This window comes from Vicugna pacos, chromosome 18 (assembly GCF_048564905.1).
Source record: "Vicugna pacos chromosome 18, VicPac4, whole genome shotgun sequence".
Classification (NCBI taxonomy): domain Eukaryota; kingdom Metazoa; phylum Chordata; class Mammalia; order Artiodactyla; family Camelidae; genus Vicugna; species Vicugna pacos.
The window spans coordinates 28,122,305-28,142,136 of record NC_133004.1 but is presented as its reverse complement, the minus strand read 5'-3'; the positions used below and the strand labels follow the sequence as shown (position 1 = coordinate 28,142,136).

At 38.5% G+C, this 19,832-nt stretch overlaps 2 protein-coding genes across 3 annotated transcripts in view; one reads left to right on the top strand and one right to left on the bottom strand.

The window, feature by feature from the left end:
* PDZD9 (PDZ domain containing 9) overlaps positions 1-2,425 on the top strand; it is a 14,578-nt gene extending 12,153 nt beyond the window's left edge. For both annotated transcript variants that reach the window (XM_072942777.1, XM_006201413.4), the window contains one exon: positions 1,203-2,425. The gene's annotated coding sequence lies outside the window, so the exon portion shown is untranslated. The remainder of the gene's footprint in view (positions 1-1,202) is intronic.
* The window catches only part of UQCRC2 (ubiquinol-cytochrome c reductase core protein 2), a 20,161-nt gene extending 329 nt beyond the window's left edge, over positions 1-19,832 (bottom strand). Inside the window, exons 1-13 of the mRNA XM_006201189.4 lie at positions 19,679-19,832; positions 18,036-18,119; positions 17,788-17,937; positions 16,809-16,873; positions 15,491-15,547; positions 15,143-15,267; positions 13,063-13,160; positions 10,261-10,318; positions 8,224-8,319; positions 7,718-7,917; positions 5,606-5,686; positions 3,512-3,588; positions 1,189-1,342 (exon numbers count right to left, since the gene is read on the bottom strand). Of these exons, the coding sequence (XP_006201251.2) occupies positions 1,189-1,342; positions 3,512-3,588; positions 5,606-5,686; positions 7,718-7,917; positions 8,224-8,319; positions 10,261-10,318; positions 13,063-13,160; positions 15,143-15,267; positions 15,491-15,547; positions 16,809-16,873; positions 17,788-17,937; positions 18,036-18,119; positions 19,679-19,711 (1,278 nt within the window). The 5' untranslated portion in view covers positions 19,712-19,832. The remainder of the gene's footprint in view (positions 1-1,188; positions 1,343-3,511; positions 3,589-5,605; positions 5,687-7,717; positions 7,918-8,223; positions 8,320-10,260; positions 10,319-13,062; positions 13,161-15,142; positions 15,268-15,490; positions 15,548-16,808; positions 16,874-17,787; positions 17,938-18,035; positions 18,120-19,678) is intronic.

The following is a 19,832-nucleotide window of genomic DNA, read 5'->3' as shown; positions in this document are numbered from 1 at the left end:
CTTGGAATATTCCATCCTATGTGTGACTGAGCAAGTCTGGTGCTCTAGAGATGCGGGTAGCTTTAAAAAGGGGGAAAAAGGAAACCTCTCTGACATTGCAAAACAGGGCAGAGGTGTACTTCCTTGTTTCTATATTACAATGGCAAATAGTCTGAGTCAATAAAACATACACTGTTAACTGAAAAGTTATACTCCAAAGGCTGGCTGTTTAGGGGGAGGGCATAGCTCCAGTGGTAGAGCGTGTGCTTAGCACGCACAAGGACCTGGGTTCATTCCCTACAACTGCCTCCCCCACAAAACAAAACAAACAAAAAACCAAACCAAACAAAGGCTGGTTGTTTAGGTTAAGTGTAATACCGTGAGGAACAGCCCCACAGTATCTCAGGCCAGCTATTTAAACACAGATGGTGTTGGAGGCAGCTGGGTTGGGCTCACATGACAGTACAGTGTACAAGATGAGGAAAGCCATTTGGAAGAGTATGTACGATGAACGTAGAGGCCAAGTGAAATCAAGTCAGTGTTACTATCTTGACACAGCCTGTTTCTTTTTCCTACCCCCGTTGTCCCTACATATAAGGTAGATCCCTTGGTGAGATGGCTGAGACCTCTACCATGGAAGGGGAGTAGGCATTTTTAATATAAAAAGGACTGATTCTGGCTTTATTCTGTAGTTCATGTACTTGTTAGGCGCAGTAGGGAATACAGAGAGGCGTAAGACATAGTCCTTACCCTCAAAACAACTCAATCTTATAGCAAACAAAATATGTGAAGGGGAAAAAAAAAAACCCCAACACAAAACAGCAGGGCCAAGAGAATGTCTCAGACTGAGAAGACTGGATCGTGAAGGACTGGCAGGATAGAGTTTATCTCTTAGGAGTGAGGACGGAAAATACCAAACTTGACAATTAGGTTGAATCGTGTGAAACTGCCAATATTTGACTCTCCTTGACCTTTAAGGATCTAAAACGGTTTAAGGATCTAACGGTAATTTAGCTGAATGAGGATACCCTGAGTTGACAAGGAGGCTGTCTGCAGGTCTGATGGTAACGAGCCCTTCTGCCTCCACACGAGGTAGACAGGCCCCAGACCAGAAGACCATACGTAGCCCAAGGAAGCTTATACATTCCTCCTGAAACTGGATCATTAAGGACAAGTTATTTGATGTTAAATAAATTTTCACTTGCTTACATTTATGACATCAGCGTCAGCTACTGCGTCAATCTGCTGAAGGACTGTGGATGGCGGAACGTAGGAACCAGCAACTAGAGCCTGGGACCCAATTTCATCCAGGAAACTCTCAGAAGACTCCACAGACATTAGGTAGCTAGCTTTCAGCTTGTTCCTGTTCAATAAAAGGTGTGTAACTAACGCAGAAGCCAGTTTTACACAGCACGGCGATTGTAAAGTATGTTCCCAAACCCTGAAACATGTTTTGGTAAATACATAAATTAACAGCTTTGAAACCTCAACAGCACTAAAGGTCTCCATTCTATTTCTTCAGTTCACCAACTCTTTTATTATTTACATTATCATTTTGAAAGCTGTCAATACAAGACTATATTTGAAAACCCAATAGATTGCCCTTTGATTTTGAATTAGAACTTAGACCTAGTTAAAACTATTTTAATGTGAAGTTTTGATTAGTGAAGTGGCTCTTGCCTCCTCATATTTTGGTGATAATTTTAGGCATTTCTATTGAAGAAAATATCTCTTCTCACTGTCCACACTTAGCAAAGTGTTGTGTACTGATAATCTGTCACCCCTGGCCCTCAGCCCCATTTCTGTGCTGGGATTTGACTCACTGAGGGGAGAGCAGTGGGGAAGGACAGCATAGGTCCTGTAAGTCCAAGGCTTAAATATGGGCACAGGAGCCTCACTCTGAAATAAAACTCAATTCATAATTATCCCAGAAAGAGACTGGTGTTCAGAAAGGCACCTGAGTTATTTACCTCTCAAAATAAACTAATCTCCTTGGCACCCTGTAGCAAGACTTCTATTAAACATAATTGTAGCAATTTTACCACATTGTCAGCTTAATTGAAAAGATTTTACCTGCAATAAACTTTACCAAGAAATTATTAGTTTGTCACTTCTGCAATGACACCTCACTTTCTTTCACTATAGGAAAACTAAGAACCTTACAAGGAAAAGTATCAACTCCATCAAAATGGCAGAAACAAACATATCTTGACATTAATAATCAAAACTCCATCTTCTACATGTTGCTATACCTTTTAAAAACTGTGCTACACTAAAGAAAATACATGTATTTTTTAAATAAATTAGGTTTGAAACCAATTTTTCCTAAGCAAATCCAGTGTTTCAGTTTATTCTCATCATGGCTTGTTTCTAGTGCAGTCATGGGGAACCGCATCCCACCAATCCTTGGCTCCATGTATACATTTAATAAACTGTGTCATACTTACTCAAGAGATGCAATTTTTTCATTTGTTCAGTATAATAAAGTAATAATACAAATGAGGACAGAAACGGCAAAAGGTTGTTCCCTCCTGGATTGTAACTCACCCTGTCAGACTTCCTTTGTGGGCAATACTAAATGACCATGAAGACCGCCAGCGTTTCAGAATTCATATTCTGAACTGTCTTAAATAGATGGAGTCAAATTTAAATGTTCTAAATGTCTGTAGGAAAGTGCAAGCTGACTTCCAATTCTGTCCAAAGTCTGTCTCTAAAAGGTTAGAGAAACTCCCAGGACTGCTGAGTTAAGAGGTGTTGTCAGCACTTTCCATGAGGACAGTGGGGTCTATCAAATCAGTAAAGAGTTAAAAAAAAAAAAAAAAAAAGCCAATGGTTATAGTAAACAGGCATTCTCATTCCTATGCTGACAATGTGATTATAAACTGGTACAACCTTTTACCCTGTGACTCCAAAATATAAAAATAAAATTCTATAAACATATACATATATTTATATAAACATATATATATTTTAATGCAGATCTTTTCATTATATTTATAACTCTTGGCCTAGTTGGGAATCTATACCAAGAAAGTAATATGAAACACAAAAATGTTTTAAGCCCAGAGGTACCCTTTATAGTTTATAATTTCCAAATGCAGAAAATGTCCAATAAGTATATTCTGACACACCAATTAAAACTTTATGACAAATTTTTAGTAATGCGAATAAATGGGAACATCATTATAATGTTTAAAAAAAGGGAAGAATCATTGGTAGGGAATGAAAGATAACTTCTGTCTTTTTTTCTTTTTATAATTTTCAAATTTCTACAATAAACACTATTAAATAGGATGTAAATATATATACAATATTAACAATTACATTTAAAAATGCATAAAAATGGTCAAGAAAATAAGCAAAATGTTAACAATGATATCTCCTGGTGGTAGGAGTGTATTCCCCTTTCCTTTTAAATAGTTTGCTGTACCCTTTCAATCCTTTTGTGCATTTACTACAATAGTGTTGTACTAGAAAAAAATACAACTTTCAAATAACTGAAACATGAAACTCAGTTAACACTGAAACTTACTTGGCAGTTTGGACATCTGTGTTAGAAAGATTTCCTTGAGCAATTGTTTTGACTTGGTTATAGGCAGCCTTGATAACCTAGGACAGACAAGTAAAATCTCTGATCAGTGCCAGAGTCCACAGTGATCAAACACTCCTCTACTGAGGCCGAAATACGAGAAACAGTGTAGTGTCCATTTGGAATTCTTAGGTCACTGTGTGCTTCTTATGCTTCCAATGTTCCATAAAGCAGCTGTCTGTACAATATTCAAGTAGCCAAGTTCTTTATAGGCTTAAAGTGGCAGAGGGAAGAGGATGGCAGGAGGGTTTAAGAAAACACAGGGACTTATGATTGCTTGTAAAGAATAAACACCTCTAAAACCTCCCCAGACTCTCAGTCATGTAATCAATACTGCGATCTCCTGCTGTTCACTAAGAAGAAATAAGTAGTCCACACAAAGCCCATCTTAGAGCTTATCCATACTTGGAAGGCTGGAGTCAAGAAGGAATCAAATTGCAGTGATGTGGGTAGGTACCTGGTAAATATTTGTTGAATAAATAAATAAATACATAAACCTGGTCCCTGATTTTTTCCATCCCAACCTTGGCATCATTCTGGGTCTGAAACTTACTGTTCTCCCTAATCACCTAAATTCTAGGACCCTCACTTCCCCTCCATTTTAGCTACGTATTTTCACAGCCATACCCCAGAACTGGACATAACCTACATCTGCCTCTGAAATCCTCTCATTCCAAGACCTCTGGCCTAAGTCTTTAATCACGCTATCCTTATCTTCCACTTTACCAAGATCCCTAGTTCCTTATTTGTCCACTTCCAATCTATCAGGCCCTTCTGGCTTCACTTCTTTATTTAGCCTAGATCCATGACCATTCATTCTTTCAGTCACTGTTGTGTTTCCAGCTTCCTGCCATCTCCTCATACCTCTGACTTGCCTACTTCGCAGGACTCTATAATCTAGGATCAACCCGACTGCCTGCCTCCTCCATTTCTCCATTAGGTGTGAACACTAATGATAAATCACGAAAGACCCCCGACTGACTGTACTATGAATCTGTGGCCACTCATCACAAGGAGACAGCTAAACTGCTGCTGTGCCCATTCTGTGTGCATCTAGCCACTCCTCTGTCCCGAACCTCATTACTTTCTTTAAACTCTCCCCGCTTCTCTGACTCTCCAAGCACGACTTAGCCCCCTGCCTCACCAGGGATGTGCTTCATCTCCCTGACATCCTCTTTGCCCAACGCCAGCCTTTGTGTCCAACGCTAAAAAGTCCACTTGTACTGTGATTCCTGTTTGCTCTTGCTTTTTCAGACTTTTCAGGTCCATCTATGATTTCCCATCTCCTTTATTTGCTCCAATTTTTCTTTCCTTTCAGTATGATTGTCTCTTCCAACTTCATCTCTCAGTGTAAACTCTCCTAAAACGACCACCACCACAAGTCTAAGCTCCACTTGCCTACACCAATTTTGCATTGCTTTTTCCTCACTTATTCCTTAATTCTATAGATTTTAGTCCACCTCCAACACTCTGGTGAAAACTGATTAATATCACCAATCGTGTCCTAGTTTGCTAAAACTACCAGATCTCTCCTCTCTGTGGTAACTAAAGGGATGTTAATCTGGAGTAGATCAAAATAGTGTTATTCTTTCTTGCCTTCCTGGCCTCCAAATACAACAGTTTCTCTTCTTTTTCTTCTTGTTTTCTTTAGTCACCTGGTAGTGGTTCCCACAGCTCAACCTTCAGTTTCCTTCTCATGTAACCTTTCACACATGACCCTGACTTCAGCACTCTTTATACTGAGGACTCCCAATATACATCCTAGGCTTGACCTCACTGAGCCCTTCATTTGGATATCCCAGAGACAACTCAATGACGCTTGGCCACACAGAACCAAAGTATCAAGGAGGCATTTCCTCCCTCTTTCCTGGAAGCATTAGTATACATTTTTCATTTTTAAGTTTCCTCCGCAGCAGATACACCTTAATAAAGATATACAGAGCTCTGATAAGTCATGGCATTCAAACATTCCATATTTTTACTAAAAACGTCAATGGGGGAAAAATCTTGTGAGAACTGATAAGAATCTGAACTTACATCTCCAGCAGCTGCAGCTTGCGAGATAGTGTAAATCCCAAAGAGTCCAGAATCTGAGTAACTGGCATTAAAAGCAGAAACCTGAAATGTAATGAAACTTTACTGTATGTCCTTCTACCAGGTAAAACCGGACATAATTTCCTTAAAGCTGTCTGGATAAAAATATGTACTTTCACAGTATAAGCAAAGATTAATATTTCACTTAACTGGTTCTGTCAAGGACTGAAGTGTTCTGCACACAGATTACCTCTTTCAGAACTGTAATGGTTTTAACTTCTCTCATTTAAATCTTTCTAAAAAGGATCAGTCACTTTCCTCTTTGCTGGGTATTTTCTCACCTTTTGATGATTAAAGGTTAATGCAAACATTAACTTGTGAACATTTTACTATAGACTCAGTACGGCTTAGTGGTATGGACTGTGGGCTTTGGCATTACACAAAACTGCTTTCTTTCCTCTGCTGTTGGTGGTGACTTCCTTTTCACCAGTTTGCTTTCACTTCTTCTACAGACTAAAGTCAAAGGATTAGGAAAAAAATTTTGGCTTAGTGGTCATTACTCAGGTGTCCAAGGTGACAGGAAGTTTAGCCTCTGGAAAACAGGGGAATTGCTGTCTATAGCCTGAGTAGTGTTAAGCTCCTTAAGGTGAACATGACTGCTGAGTACAGTGTATCCTAGTGTTTACGTGGACCATTTACATAAGGAACACCTGAGTTGTCATTGAAACTACAGACTTTCAGGTTCCAACAGCAGATCTACTCATTCAGATCCCTGTGGATGCAGCCTGGGAGCTGGCAGTTTAAACTAGCATTCCAGGTGATTCTTATGCACACTAATGGTTGAAAACCGTTGGCTGAGTCCAGGTAAAGCATATGAAGGTGTGCACTTCAATTACTTGATGTTTACTTACAATTCTGAGACTATCCCATTCATACCCCAAATTTCTGAAGTAGGAAATTTCTATTAAATTATGTCACTGGATTAGATTCAACTTCAGTCACTCAAAGCATCATTAACATTCAGTGGTGAAGAGTAAAGCATGAAGAAAAGAAAACAGAGCAGACCATGAACCAGGAGAAAGAAAATCTGGAGGAAATCTAACTTACGACTAATTTAAGACAATGGTTTTCAAACTGTGCTCCAGGGAATCCTAAGGCTCTGAACAGAAGATTCCAAGGGTTTCACTGTCAAGTAAGCCTTCTAAATTTCTTTAAAAGCAAAAACTTAGGTGTTGGGCATTGCAATTGGGAAACTGTATTGGATAAAGAAGGCTCCTCTACTTAAAAAAAAAAAAAAAAAAAGTGAAAACTACCACTCAAGTATTAAACAGAGGGATAAAAAATAAAGACGGATTTTAACTTCCATTGTTAAGTGTCAAATGGCCAAAGACTTACTGAAGCATAAACCTACCTGTGCTACATACTGTTGTTGAAATTACGAACAATACTCAATCCTACAATTTAGTACATTTGTTACCTTTTAAACATCTCAATGAAGGTCACGTACGATATTACACTGAGCAGACAACGGTCACTCATTCAATGGTATTTTGCTGGTTGACAATTTACATTCTCTTGATTTAAGTATCACTATTTTGAAAGCTTTGGCACTTTCCTCACTGTCATAAAAAGGTGTCTTCTAAGGTAACATGGGCTTTTTGTTATGACTAAATGTCATTTTTCTTTTTTTTTAACTTAATCTCCAGCTGAAGGGGTAAGTCTGTAAGCAGTTTGGAAAACATGAAGAGCAGTGGAACTCAGGAAGTAGCCACAAGAATGGAAGGGGACAGAAGAAATCAGAAAAAAAGACTAATCGGAACTAGGGGAATGTTTACTATCTAAAACTTTAAAGGGAACTGAGCTGCGAACTTCTGACTTTCTAAGCATTAGTACTTCTTTTTTATTAGAATAACTGAAAAGACAGTAAGTTTTTGATAGACCCACTAAGGTACTAAAATTAGGCCTGGCTGTCTCTTCAATTTTACAAAGATTTTCTTTCTGTTCATCTTAAATTTTAAAAGCAGAATTAACATTTAGAGCCCAAGTTATCAGGACTACATCATGAACACTGAGCCTTTGCAAACAAAAAGAGAGCTATCCACTGCTCAGACTCACATCAAATGGCTGGTGGGTTCCCTTGGCAACAGCCTGGTAGAGTGAGCTGGTGGCGTTGCTGCCCCTCTTAACGTGTGGCCCGGCACCGAGGACGTGCTGGAGAACACTGAATGCATTTGCTTCTGCACTTCCTGCGGCAGTGCTTTCTGCTACCAGGGCAGCATGGACGAGACTGTCTCCATTCTGTTCTCGGACTTCACCTGGGGCCAGGTAAGGGAAGCGAACAAGAAAGTGGCTAGTGGTTTTACCCTTCGGTATTCTCTATGACGCAGCACTGATCTACTGAGATCAAGCTTTTCTGTGGCCTCGTGCTCTCCTCATGCCAGCCTGCCCCACCCCCAACACATACTCAAACATGTTTAATACCTAACCCCCAGGCAATCTAATTCCTTCTTTCCACACTGATACTATCTGGTAGTAAATGATTAGGCCTGTTATACTGCAGTACGCTGCTGGGGTGAGAGGGGAAATCCTGATAAAGTAACTCAACAGAACAAAATGCTTACCTCCACGGTATTTGGCCTTTGCACCAGATAAACCAAGGCCACCTCTCACATTGAGAAATCGTTCAGCAACTTGCTTTAGAACAGGATGACTCACACCTATTTCCACAGAAACAAAAACAAGCTGGAACCAGAATCTCTAAAACACAATTGTAAAACGCTTACTGTTTTAAAATGTATGATTATACAATTCAAATATTACAGAATTAAACAGTAAAGAAAAGAGCTCCCCCATAACACCACGCTTCCAGAGATATCCATTTACAGCTTCTGCAAATATTAATTTTATCCTCATTTTCTTTGATTTTTAAAATGGTATTATCCTATTGCTATTTTTTCTAACTTGTCTTTTACATTTAAGTGAGTGGACTACACCAAACATTTATGGTTATAAAGAATTCTATATTATATGGAAATACCATCAGTTACTTATTCCCTTCTTGATGGACATTAGTATGCTTCTAATAGTTGGCTATTAAAACAATATTGCATTGTGCATCAAAGGACATTTTCAAAAGAGTGAAAAGATAACCTACAGAATATTTGCAAATCATGTACCTGGTAAGGATTAGTATCCAGAATATGCAAAGAATCCTTACAGCTCAACATTAGGATGGCCATAATCAAGAGACAGGTAATAACAAGTGTTAATGAAGATGTGGAGAAACTGGCACCCTTCTGCACTATTGATAGGAATGTAAATGGTTCAGCTGCTTTGTAAAACAATCTGGCAGTTCTTCAAATGGTTCAACAACACGATAGATATCCTGGCAATCCTACCCCTAGGTATATATTCAAAAGAATTAAAAATAGATGTTTTGTTAAAAAATTTATACATGACCGTTTACATAAATAACAGCCCCAAAGTGGGAACAACCCAAATGTTCAACTGATGAATGACTAGATAAACAAAGTGTGGCAATGAAATATTTTTCAGCCAGAAAAGGGAGTGGAACATTGGTGCATGCTACAATATAGATGGACTCTGAAAACATCACACTGAGTGACTAAGTAAAGATGCCAGTCACAAAGGCTATTACTGTACAATCCCATTTATATGAAATGTCCAGAATAGTCAGCTGTACACAGACAGAAAGAAGATTAGTGGTTGCCAGAGGCAGGGACGAGGTAGAATGAGGAGTGACTGCTAAACAGTATGGGGTTTCTTTTGGGGATGAAGAAAATGTTCTGAAATCAGACAGTGGCAATAGTTGCACAACTCTGCAAATACTGAAAGCCACAAAAAAAAGTGTTTTGGTTTTTACTGTACACTTAAGTTTAAAGTAAAACTGTACACTTAAAGGGTGAATTTTATGGCATGTGAATTATACCTCAATTAAGCTGTTATTTATAAAACAAATGAACAAAAACTCAGTACTGTACATAATCTTCTCATGCAACTAGTTTGTAAACTTGACCAAGTGCTTCTGCAGGGTAAATTCTTACAAGCAAAACTGCTGAGTCTAAGAGCATAAACATTCAGAATTTTAATATGTTAAAACAGACCTCCAAATGTTATACCAGTTTACACTCCTACCAATAATTTTTGAGTGTCTATTTCTCCATACCTTGGTTAGTACTGGCTAGTGTCAATCTTTTAGTTTTTGCCAATCTCAGATCTAAAATGTCTGTTACTACAATTACATCTTTTACAATAATTGGCTATACATAAACACATACACATACACACACATTTTCCCCACAAATTGTTAATGTTCTTTGTCTATTTTTCTATTAAATTTGACTTAAAACAAAACCAAAAACAAAAGCTGTCTGTACAAGCTCTTTGCTTAGTGAAATCTGCCCTTTATCATCAGTTCTGCAAATACAAAAATGAATTTAAAAGCCAGTACTTTAAAAAGTTAAATGCTGGATTCTGCTTTAAAAAAAAAGACTGGCTATCGAAATTCTATCACATGACTTTCTGACATAAACAGAGGATGAGTTCTCAAATTTTGTTCAATCCTGTGTTCATATAATTATAGCTTAAAGGACCACTATTAAAGAAGCGAATTGACATACAGGCAATTCCCAACTTACCAAGTCCAATCAAAGCCATTCTTGCACTTGTAAAGTGGTTCTGAACGTAGTGATGTAACTGAGGAAGTTTAAAAACATCAAGTTATATTGGTATAAATACAGAAAGCTGAAAAATGTAAAACTGCAATTCAGCAGAAAATACTAAGGCTTAAAAGCTGCTACAAGGAACTATAAGTGACTGACTAGTGCTGAATTACACTGAGATTTTATTTTAAAAACCATTGCTTAAAAGAACTAGAACTTAATGTGGTGATGGTTATGGAACTCTGTGAATATAATAAAAGCTAATGATTTGTGTATTTTAAATGGGTGAACTATATGGTATGTGAATTACATCTCAATGAAACTAATGAAAAAAAATGGAATAAAAAAAGTAATGAAAAAATAGAGCACACACTGCCTGAACTTGAAAAAATGAGACTAAGTTTATGATTTTTATTATAATGTGACTTAAGCAGCAAATCAGGTTTCTTTTGTCTTTATACAGGTAGTAATAAAGCACTGCTATTAACAACAGTAGGGCTAATAAAGTTACATCACTATACTCCTCTTGCCCATCTTTGAAGGTCTTCTTGCTATGAGGTTACTGTCTATACCAGGGTTTCCAACCTGGATGATTATAGAATTATTTGAGGAGCTTTAAAAATAAAAACAAACACTGTCAATGTCTCCCCACCCCATCTCATTTCCAGGCCCACTATACAGACTGATACAGTAGATTCAATGTGAAATCTTGGAATCTTAATTTAAAACCACTCACCTACCCACCCAGGTGATTCGAAGACCAGTGAGATCTAAGAATTACTGGTTTATACTACCATTTTGACCTAATATACAAAAGTAGGGCTGAAACATGCATTCCCAACAGGAGCATGGTTGCTCCAATGGAGTGAAAATTAGTTCTTGGGGTTAAGAAAAAAAATCTTATTCCTTTATACATAAAGTACAAATATACATGTAGTACACAGAGTATATCTATGGTATTAGAAATTCATGGTGGAGGGTAGAAAAAATTGGCTAAAAAGGCTCCTTGAGAATAGGTGATAATGTTGAGCTTCGCTAGGCTAAGGTAATGAGACTGCACTTTTAATCAATTTATCAGAATTTATGCCCCAAAGTGAGTGTTCCAAGGAGTCACCTTGGAAAACCATATATATTTTTTTCTGCTGATGTTTCCTATTGAATCCTGCTATTGCTCAAAGTATTCTAGTGCCGATTTTTTTAGAATTTCCTTTAGCCTAGGGATACATTTAAAAAATGACAGTAACTTTGAGATAACCATGGTTTCTACCTTGTTATCTGTCTATAATACACACATACATCTTATTTTTTAAAAAAGTGGGACCCTTTGGGGAGGGAGTGGGTATAGCTCAGTGGCAGAGTACATGCTTAGCATGCATGAGGTCCTGGGTTCAATCCCCAGTACCTCCATTAAAAAAAAAAGGGACCCTATTCATAATATTGGTATATCCTATTCATAAATTACCTCTTCTTTACTTGATAATATGCTATTAAATCTTTATCAATTAATATTTTTGAATGGCTGAATAATATTCCATTCTGCAGATATTTAATAAGCTATTTAACTAGTTCCCTAATGTTGGATATTTAATTTGTATCTAATTTTTCACAATGATAAACAAAGCCACAATAAAGATCTATGTGAATTCTTTTAGCTACCTCAATAATATCTTTACAAGGGTGAATCTGATTTCTGAAAAACTTCAAAAATTCACCGAAGAGGCCAGTCTTATGGAAAATGTTGGTTGTTCCAAGTTGGACAAAATCAGTTATAAAATTTTTTAAAAAGTGCCATATGAATGGTAGGCAGTAAATTGATAATTGGACAGTTTTCTTAACCAGGAGATAAGTCAAAAGAGCAAAAGGATATAAAATTCAGTTTTCTGTAGTGGATAATTGGAAATGAGAATTAAAAACCTTAATTTCTGAGTCATATGTACTTTGAAATTTTGGATAATTCTCACTTTTTTCTCAATGATTTTTGGTAGTTTTGGGGGGTGGGTGGTAGGAGTGGGAAATTAAGATTATATACACGTATCTATACTTGTAGATTATAAACACTCAATGTTTCACATTTTGTAAACAAAGTTCTATGATATACACGTGGCTGTGACATGTGACAAATCTGAACTGCCAGCAAAGTGAGGCAGCTGTGCTGGAGAAGGTAAATGAGCTGGTGAGCAGGCTAATGATGGAATGGGAGGTAAGGAAGTGGGTTCACTCCTACCTATGTATTCAGAGTGGTTAAAGGAAGACTTAGCCACAAGATTATGGTATTTAAACACTTATATATATATTGCTTAAAAGATACATATACACAGAAAAGGGTCTAGAAAAAAATATATCCTAGGTATTAAAAATGAATGCCTTTAGATGTGGGAGATGTTCTTTCCATTTATTTTGCTTGTCTCTGTTTTCTGAATTTTCTGTAATTTTCTTTTGACCATTGGCATTTATTTATTTATTTGTTTGTTTATTTTTAATGAATAGACTTTACTTTTTTAGAGAAGTTTCAGGTTCACAGAATTGAGCAGAATGAATTTTCTGTAATTAACATGTCCCTTTTGTAATTAAAAACTTTTTAGTTGAAAGACATACAAAAATTGTTTAAGAAAGAATTTTGGTTAAAACCAAACTGATGGGGGAAAAAAAGCAAGCAAGAGAATTTCTTAAATTAGAAGAAAAAAAGAAAAATTAGCAAACAAAACTGAAACGGCAGATGAATGTTCAATTTAATGTGAAAACAAGCACATTTAAAAATGTGATGTGTTTTATCAGTACCTCGTCTGGTGTCACTTTTCCAATCCTATAATCAGGACAATATAAGGAGTTAGCCAAGGCATTTCGGTAAGCTGCAGCATGCAAATTTTCAATGACATCTATAAAATAAGCAAAGAAGTGGTTATGGAAATGTGATTTAAGTAAAGATAACAATACGTTTAGAGCCTATAAAGTAATTAGACTTTAGAATTTCAGTCATCTTATAGCATTCAAATATTAAGAGAACTTGAAATTTATTATCATTTAACTTCTAGCAACTTTTAAAATTCTCCCAGTTGAATGTGCTCAGAAAAGTAAGAGATTCAATGACAGCAGCTTCTAAACATCAGAGTCCACCTAAACACTTCTCTAACTGTAATCTCCCTGGTATCATCTGGAAAGCATAATGGCCTGAAGTCTGAGTCTAGTTACAGTTCTGCCACCGACTAGCCACGTGACCTTGATTAAGTCGTCTAATCTGAATTTTGCTTACTTCAGGGTTCCCCCTTCTAACGAGTGAGTTGTCAGGATAAGAGGAGATACAACAGTGTCAGTTTTAGGTCATATTACTAACTTACAGAGGTTACGATGCTACTGCCAAACTGCACTCCTCACTGGTGCCCTGGCACTGTCCCTGCTCTCCTGGTTCAGTGCCTCTGCCTGAGGTGTCTCTTGTGTTTGCTCATTATTTGGGCAGCCCCTCTATGCCAGGCACTGTGCTAAGTGCCAGAAGTAAAACAGACAAGTAAGACAACAATGCCCGCCCTCAAAATGTGAGGGGAAACACTGTAAAATAAAGTATTATGGGTGTGATTGATGTTAGTAGTATCAAAAGCGCAGTGGGGGCACTAGGGAAGGGCAGTGGGAATTAGAAAGGAGCAACAGAAATAAAATCTGGGATAAAATGTTGTTCCAGATCACCTCAGTAGGTGTTTCCCAGGTGAATGATCCGAAACAACATTTCCGGCGGAGGAAACAGACAAAGGCATAAAGTATGACAACTGTTTGATTCCGGGGGGGAATTGCAGCTAGGAGGGGAACAGTGTGGAGCAAGAAACAAGGGAGGGAGGCAGGGCCAGATCATGAGTAAACATGTATGCTAAGTTAAAGAGTTTGGACTTTACCTTATAAATATTAAGAAGCCTTTAAAGGATTTTCACCAGATTTTCATGTCAAGAAGGATCACTGTTATGGCAATATGGCAGATGGACCAAAGAGGTACGCCTGGAGGCAGAGACACCAGCCAGGAGACTACAATAACTGTTCAGGCAGAAAGGATAAGGGCTGGAGCCTCACAGCCACCAGTGGGGAGGCAAGCTACTCTGAACACGGTTAGTCATCATTTCTACAATTTTATTGTTCTACTTCTTTGGTAGAGGTCTGGAGTCACAAAGATCATTCTCCTTTGTGACACAAAGTATCATCATGAAATAACATTAACAGGTACCAAGCACTTACTATGTTCCAGACACTTGGCAGGAGACCTCCTCTCGACAGGCCTGCACCTGAGTGAAGACCATCCTGCGCTGAGCCTCTGCGGCTGGTCACCTGCTTACAGCCTACCTGCATATGCCTGCACCTACCAGCTGCGTGACTTCTGACAGTCAGTGGTGCTTTTTTACTGATACGTTTTACCACATGTACTTGTCAAGGTTATGTAATTAAACATTATATAAACACAAATATGAATAGAAAAAAAGTTCTTATTTTTTGAAAATTAAGTTGACTGCTTTGGAAAGACCCAATAAAGGTGAGTCAGCTGAACAGTAACAGCAGTGTATAACAATAAACTACAGCAGCAGGAATAAACTGCCGCCAGATCTGGGGTAAGCAAAACCATTAAAAAGCAGTGGCGGGTGGGGGGAGCAGGGAAAAGGCCTAGGATTCTATCACCAATTTACATACCATCAAAGATGAAAAATAATCAACAATACAAATGAACAAACAATACATTTTAAAAAGTGGACACATTTCTGGAAAGGACATTTCCAAGCTCAAGGAGAAAAAAAATTCAGTAGTAATTTTATTCCTCTATAAATCAATCTCCTCAAAACCCCAGTGTTTTAAGACACAACTGAATGTAATCTGAAAGTGCACTTACGAGCCTGTGGATTCTGAAAAGCCACGGCTTTGTCAATCCTCAGCTGAGACTGAAGGGCAGCCACCTCCCAACGACGAAATTCTGGTGCTGCAGTGACGTTGAGCAGGAACTCCATTAGAATATCACTGCAGAAGACACGGAGAGTTACCAGTCAAAAATTTAAAACCAACATCCATTCTGCGTAACTGTTAAAGCTCTCAATATTAAACTTCAGGCAGGTTGTGAATGATAATCCAAAACCAACATCAGAGGTCATGATGCCTCATTTAAAAAAAAAAAAAAAGACTAGAACTGAGCAGTTTAGTATTCCTTTAAAAGCAGATGTCCTGAACACACACAGGGACTTACACATCATCCCGCAGGCACTCCACAGTGTAAGCCATGCTCTCCCTTGTTGCAGTCACACTGAGTGAAAAAGAAATGACAGTGAATTATCTAAATCAGAAGAATAAGCTTTCCTTGACATCCTTGTTAAATCAATCAATTCCCTTGGAAAAATTATTTTGAAGTATAAAAAAGTATAAATAATAGTGTAACAAAAAATACATATTCAACTAAAATTTTAAAATGCTAAAAAATATCGTAAGTAAGAAAATGGCAAATATTTCAATCTTAAAAAGAAATAAAATCACAACATGTTACACATGGATAAACCTTGAAGAAATTTCCCTAAATAAGTCAGTCATGAAAAGGACAAATCCTGTATGATTCCACTGATATGAGGTCCCTAGAGTAGTCAAATTCACAGAGACATGAAACAGTGGTTATCTGCACCTAGGGAGGAGGGGAAGGGGGTGAAGTGTTTAACGGCTACAGACTTTCAGTTGGGAAAGATGAACACATTCTGGAGACGGGTGGTGGCGATGGTTGCTTAACGTGACTTATCGCCATAGAACTATACACTTAAAGGTGATAAATTTTATGTTATGTATATTTTGCCATAACTTAAAAAAAAAAAGGCAATGTTAAAGCTGAAGATCTCTTTGTACCCTTCCCAGGCTAACTCCCTCACTTTCCAATTGTAGAGACAAACGTGATCATAAGCACTACGTATTACTATTTTGCTAAAAACCTTGAAACTTGTTCTTCCACAAAACATTTTGTTTTTAAGTCTAACATGTTGATATAGATCGAGTTCATTCCTTGACTGCTGTGTGGTAGTCCCAGCCTATTACTGTATCATACTTTATTTATCCATCCTTTTAAAGATAGGTATTTAGGTTGCTTCCATTCTCAATAAAGTCTTTGTGCATGTGGATTAAAAACAGTAGGTTGCAGAATATGCTCATTGTCAATATTAACAGATATTCCTTGATCTTTTCTAAGTAGTTTTACCAATTTACACTCCCACCAGCAGTATAAAGGTTCTCCATCTCCCTTAAGGTTGCCAACACATGATACATAAAACATCTGATGGGTGTACAAGTGAAGATCATTGTGTCTGGGTTCCTATTCTGGGAACAGCCTGTTACACATGTTGCAAATATCAACTCGCAGTTACTTAAATTTTTACTTTAATGCATAACGATGTTTTACATTTTATGTGTCAGATTCATCAGTCTTCTTGTGTCTTAAGAATTGTTAACCACCTTGATGACAGAGAAAAGTTTCCTTACAATCGATTATCTTCTGGTGTTCTATTTCCAATTACTTATTTTTAACAAACCTTAATTTACCACCAACTGCTTCAATTCCACGGGTTATCTTGAAAGATGAAGCTCCTTTTGTAGTCTTGAAAAAGAAAGAACAATTTTTTTTTTGCAGTTTTTCAGTGCTAAGTATGCCAGACATCACTCTATGTCAAAATCTAATGTCTGTCATTAGATTCAAAAAGAATTTTACCTAGTGAACCCTTTTTAGTTTAAGAATTATAAAACAAAGTTAACCAAAAAGCACAAGTATAGATTTTTACATAAAGTACATTAAGGTAAAAAATTCCATTATAGAACACAAGCTTACTGGATTCATTAGTCTATTCTGAAAGAGATTTTCATATGGGAATGAGTAATTTTTTCAATTTTTGGCACTTTTTAGAATTAAAAATTTTGATTTTTATCCTCTAGCACTAACATTCAGATGGACACGAATTTAATGCTTCCCTGTGGTAAATATCCTGTGTTCTTCTTAAGCTATACTAGAGGACTCTACTGGGTTGAATAGGGTCCCCCCAAGATTCATGTCCACGCAGAACCTGCAATTGTGACCTTATCTGGAAAATAGTCTTTGCAGATGTAAATATTTAAAACGAGGTCATGCTGGGTTAGAGTGGGCCCTAAATCTAATATGACTGGAAAAATTCAGTAAGAGGGATATTTGGACAGAGAGACACAGAGAAGGTCATGTGACAACAGGGCCAGAGACTGAAGTGATGCAGCTGCGAGTCAAGGATCAGCAAGGATTGCTGGAACCCACCAGAAGCTAGGAACAGACCTAGAGCCTTTAGAGGGAGCATGGCTCTACTGACACCATGACTTTGACTTCTAGCCTGTGAGGATACATTCCTATTGTTTAAGGCACCCTGTTAGCAAAAATTTGTTATGGCAGCTCCAAAAAACTAATATAGGTTTGTTGCTTGTAGTTTTCCTTTCTGTAGGACCGAGATACCACAGGTTTCTAAACATACTGAGGTAGTAAGAGATGCTTACCAAACCTGATGCAAGACGAAGCAAATGAGAGGTTCCTAAATTGTTGGAGTCCTCGTATCTGCTGCCTGCTTTAATGAACAAACCAATTCTTGATGCAGGAGCATAGTTTTCAAGAGAAGCAATCACTAAGCCATTTGGTAATCTGGTGAACTGTATTTAAAATAAAGCAGGGGTGTGATTAATGTCTCTATATTATCAAGCACAGTAAGGTATGTTATGGGTCCAGTGAACAAGCCAGTGGGACTAACCTCAAGGTCTTCAGGATGTGGAGGCACTCCCGCAGGGGCAGCTGTGGCTTTTACTTTGGGGGCAACTCTGAGGGAATAAAATCTCTAGACACACAAAAAAGATGGGTGATCACATTTTTCAAAAGAACAGCGCATTGTATCTGACTGGGCCTAAGCAATAGAGGATGTTCAGTGGTAAAAGAACTCCATGGGAGGACTTAGCTGATTAGCTTACTATGCACTTACTAACTCGGCAGGTTATTCATGCCACTCGTAAATCTCTATTTGTGATTTGTAGAGCCTGAAGGAATACCGAGTTCTCCATGTTCATTTCTTACTATGTAAAGAATTATTGTCTTTTCTTTTACCTTTTAACTAACTTATTAAAGCTTCAAGTGGTTCTTTCTAGCTCCAATGTTATGGGGCTTTTTGAAAAAGTGTGGAATAGCCACATTCGTACCCTTTTATAGATTTCAGCATTACTGCTTCCCTTACCTGCCCAAAGAGTCTCATCTTTTTAGTCTGTTTTCCAACTGAAATGACTTCATCTCCTTAATCATTTTACTAGCCTTTAAAAAAGACAAAGTATATCATCAAGAATACTTCCTCCAAGCCTCAAATATTTCCCACAGTATCTTCACTCTTCTGTGTTACACTAAGATTACACAATCAAGGATTTAATCTTCTTTGATTAATATATCCTGAGATTAACAATAGCTTCATCGACAGCAAATCCTCAACAACATAATATGCAACCACTGGAAGGGTAAAGGGGTCCTCTTAAATGTTAGATAAATACATAACTTTATTCAGTTTTTTGGGGGGCTGGATAATTCTTTTTTGTGGGTGGCCCTGTGCACTGTAAGCTGTTCAGCACTAGCACTCTCCCACAGGTTCTTATAACACAGAAAGTTTCTGCATATTGCCAACTGTCTCCTGAAGGCAAAACTGGCCTCGCTACCCGCCTCCCCCCCTTGTTAATCATCGCTCCACCTTGACATAACACTGACACTAGAGTAGTTTTCCCAAGTGACAGCTATGTTTCACTTGGGCTTGAAGGAGGAGCCTTAAGAAGCTCTTGAGAGCAGGTCAAGAACCCCTCCTAGATAAACTCCCTTAACAAGAGATCAAGAAAAGCACACTTTATTATACAGCCAGGACACCAAAGCTCCAGGTGCTGTGAAAAACGCTATAAACGCGTTAGTTCATTTCTTCCTATGATTTTACACATGTGCCCACTTAACCGTTGGCGAAGCTGATGCTCCGTGATACGCCAAGAAGCAGAGGCCGCAGGTGATGGGGGTAGGGACGGGGGGGGCTAGGTCTACGCCGCCCTACAGGGTCCTGGTCTTGCAGTCTCCTTCCGCACACCAAGTGCAGCAGTGACCTTCAAAGGTCCCCTCCACCGACTTGCTTCGCCTCGGCTCTGAAGCCCTCTCCCTGTCTTAGGTTTTCCGGCATTAGGTCTCTCCTGCTCAGAGCACCAGCTGGCCCTCCAACGCCCGACCCACCCAGCCAGCAGCCCACTTGCTCGGCAGGGTTCAGCTGAAGGGCAAACGGAAGCCCAAGGCCCCGGGGCCCCAGACCAGGCATCTCCGGTCCGTATGACCTTGCTGACAAACCGCTCCCCAACCCTTCCCCAAGCGCGCCCCTGCTGTGCTTACCGCGAGGGACCCGGCTCTGGTTATCAGCTTCATGGCTCAAAATTGCTCCGACCCACGGACGCTACCGCCTTCCAGGACGTCCGGATGATGGCGGACGGCGGGAGTATCCCAGCTCCCCCCGCGGCACTTTCCCACGCCTCCACGGGGAGGGTGA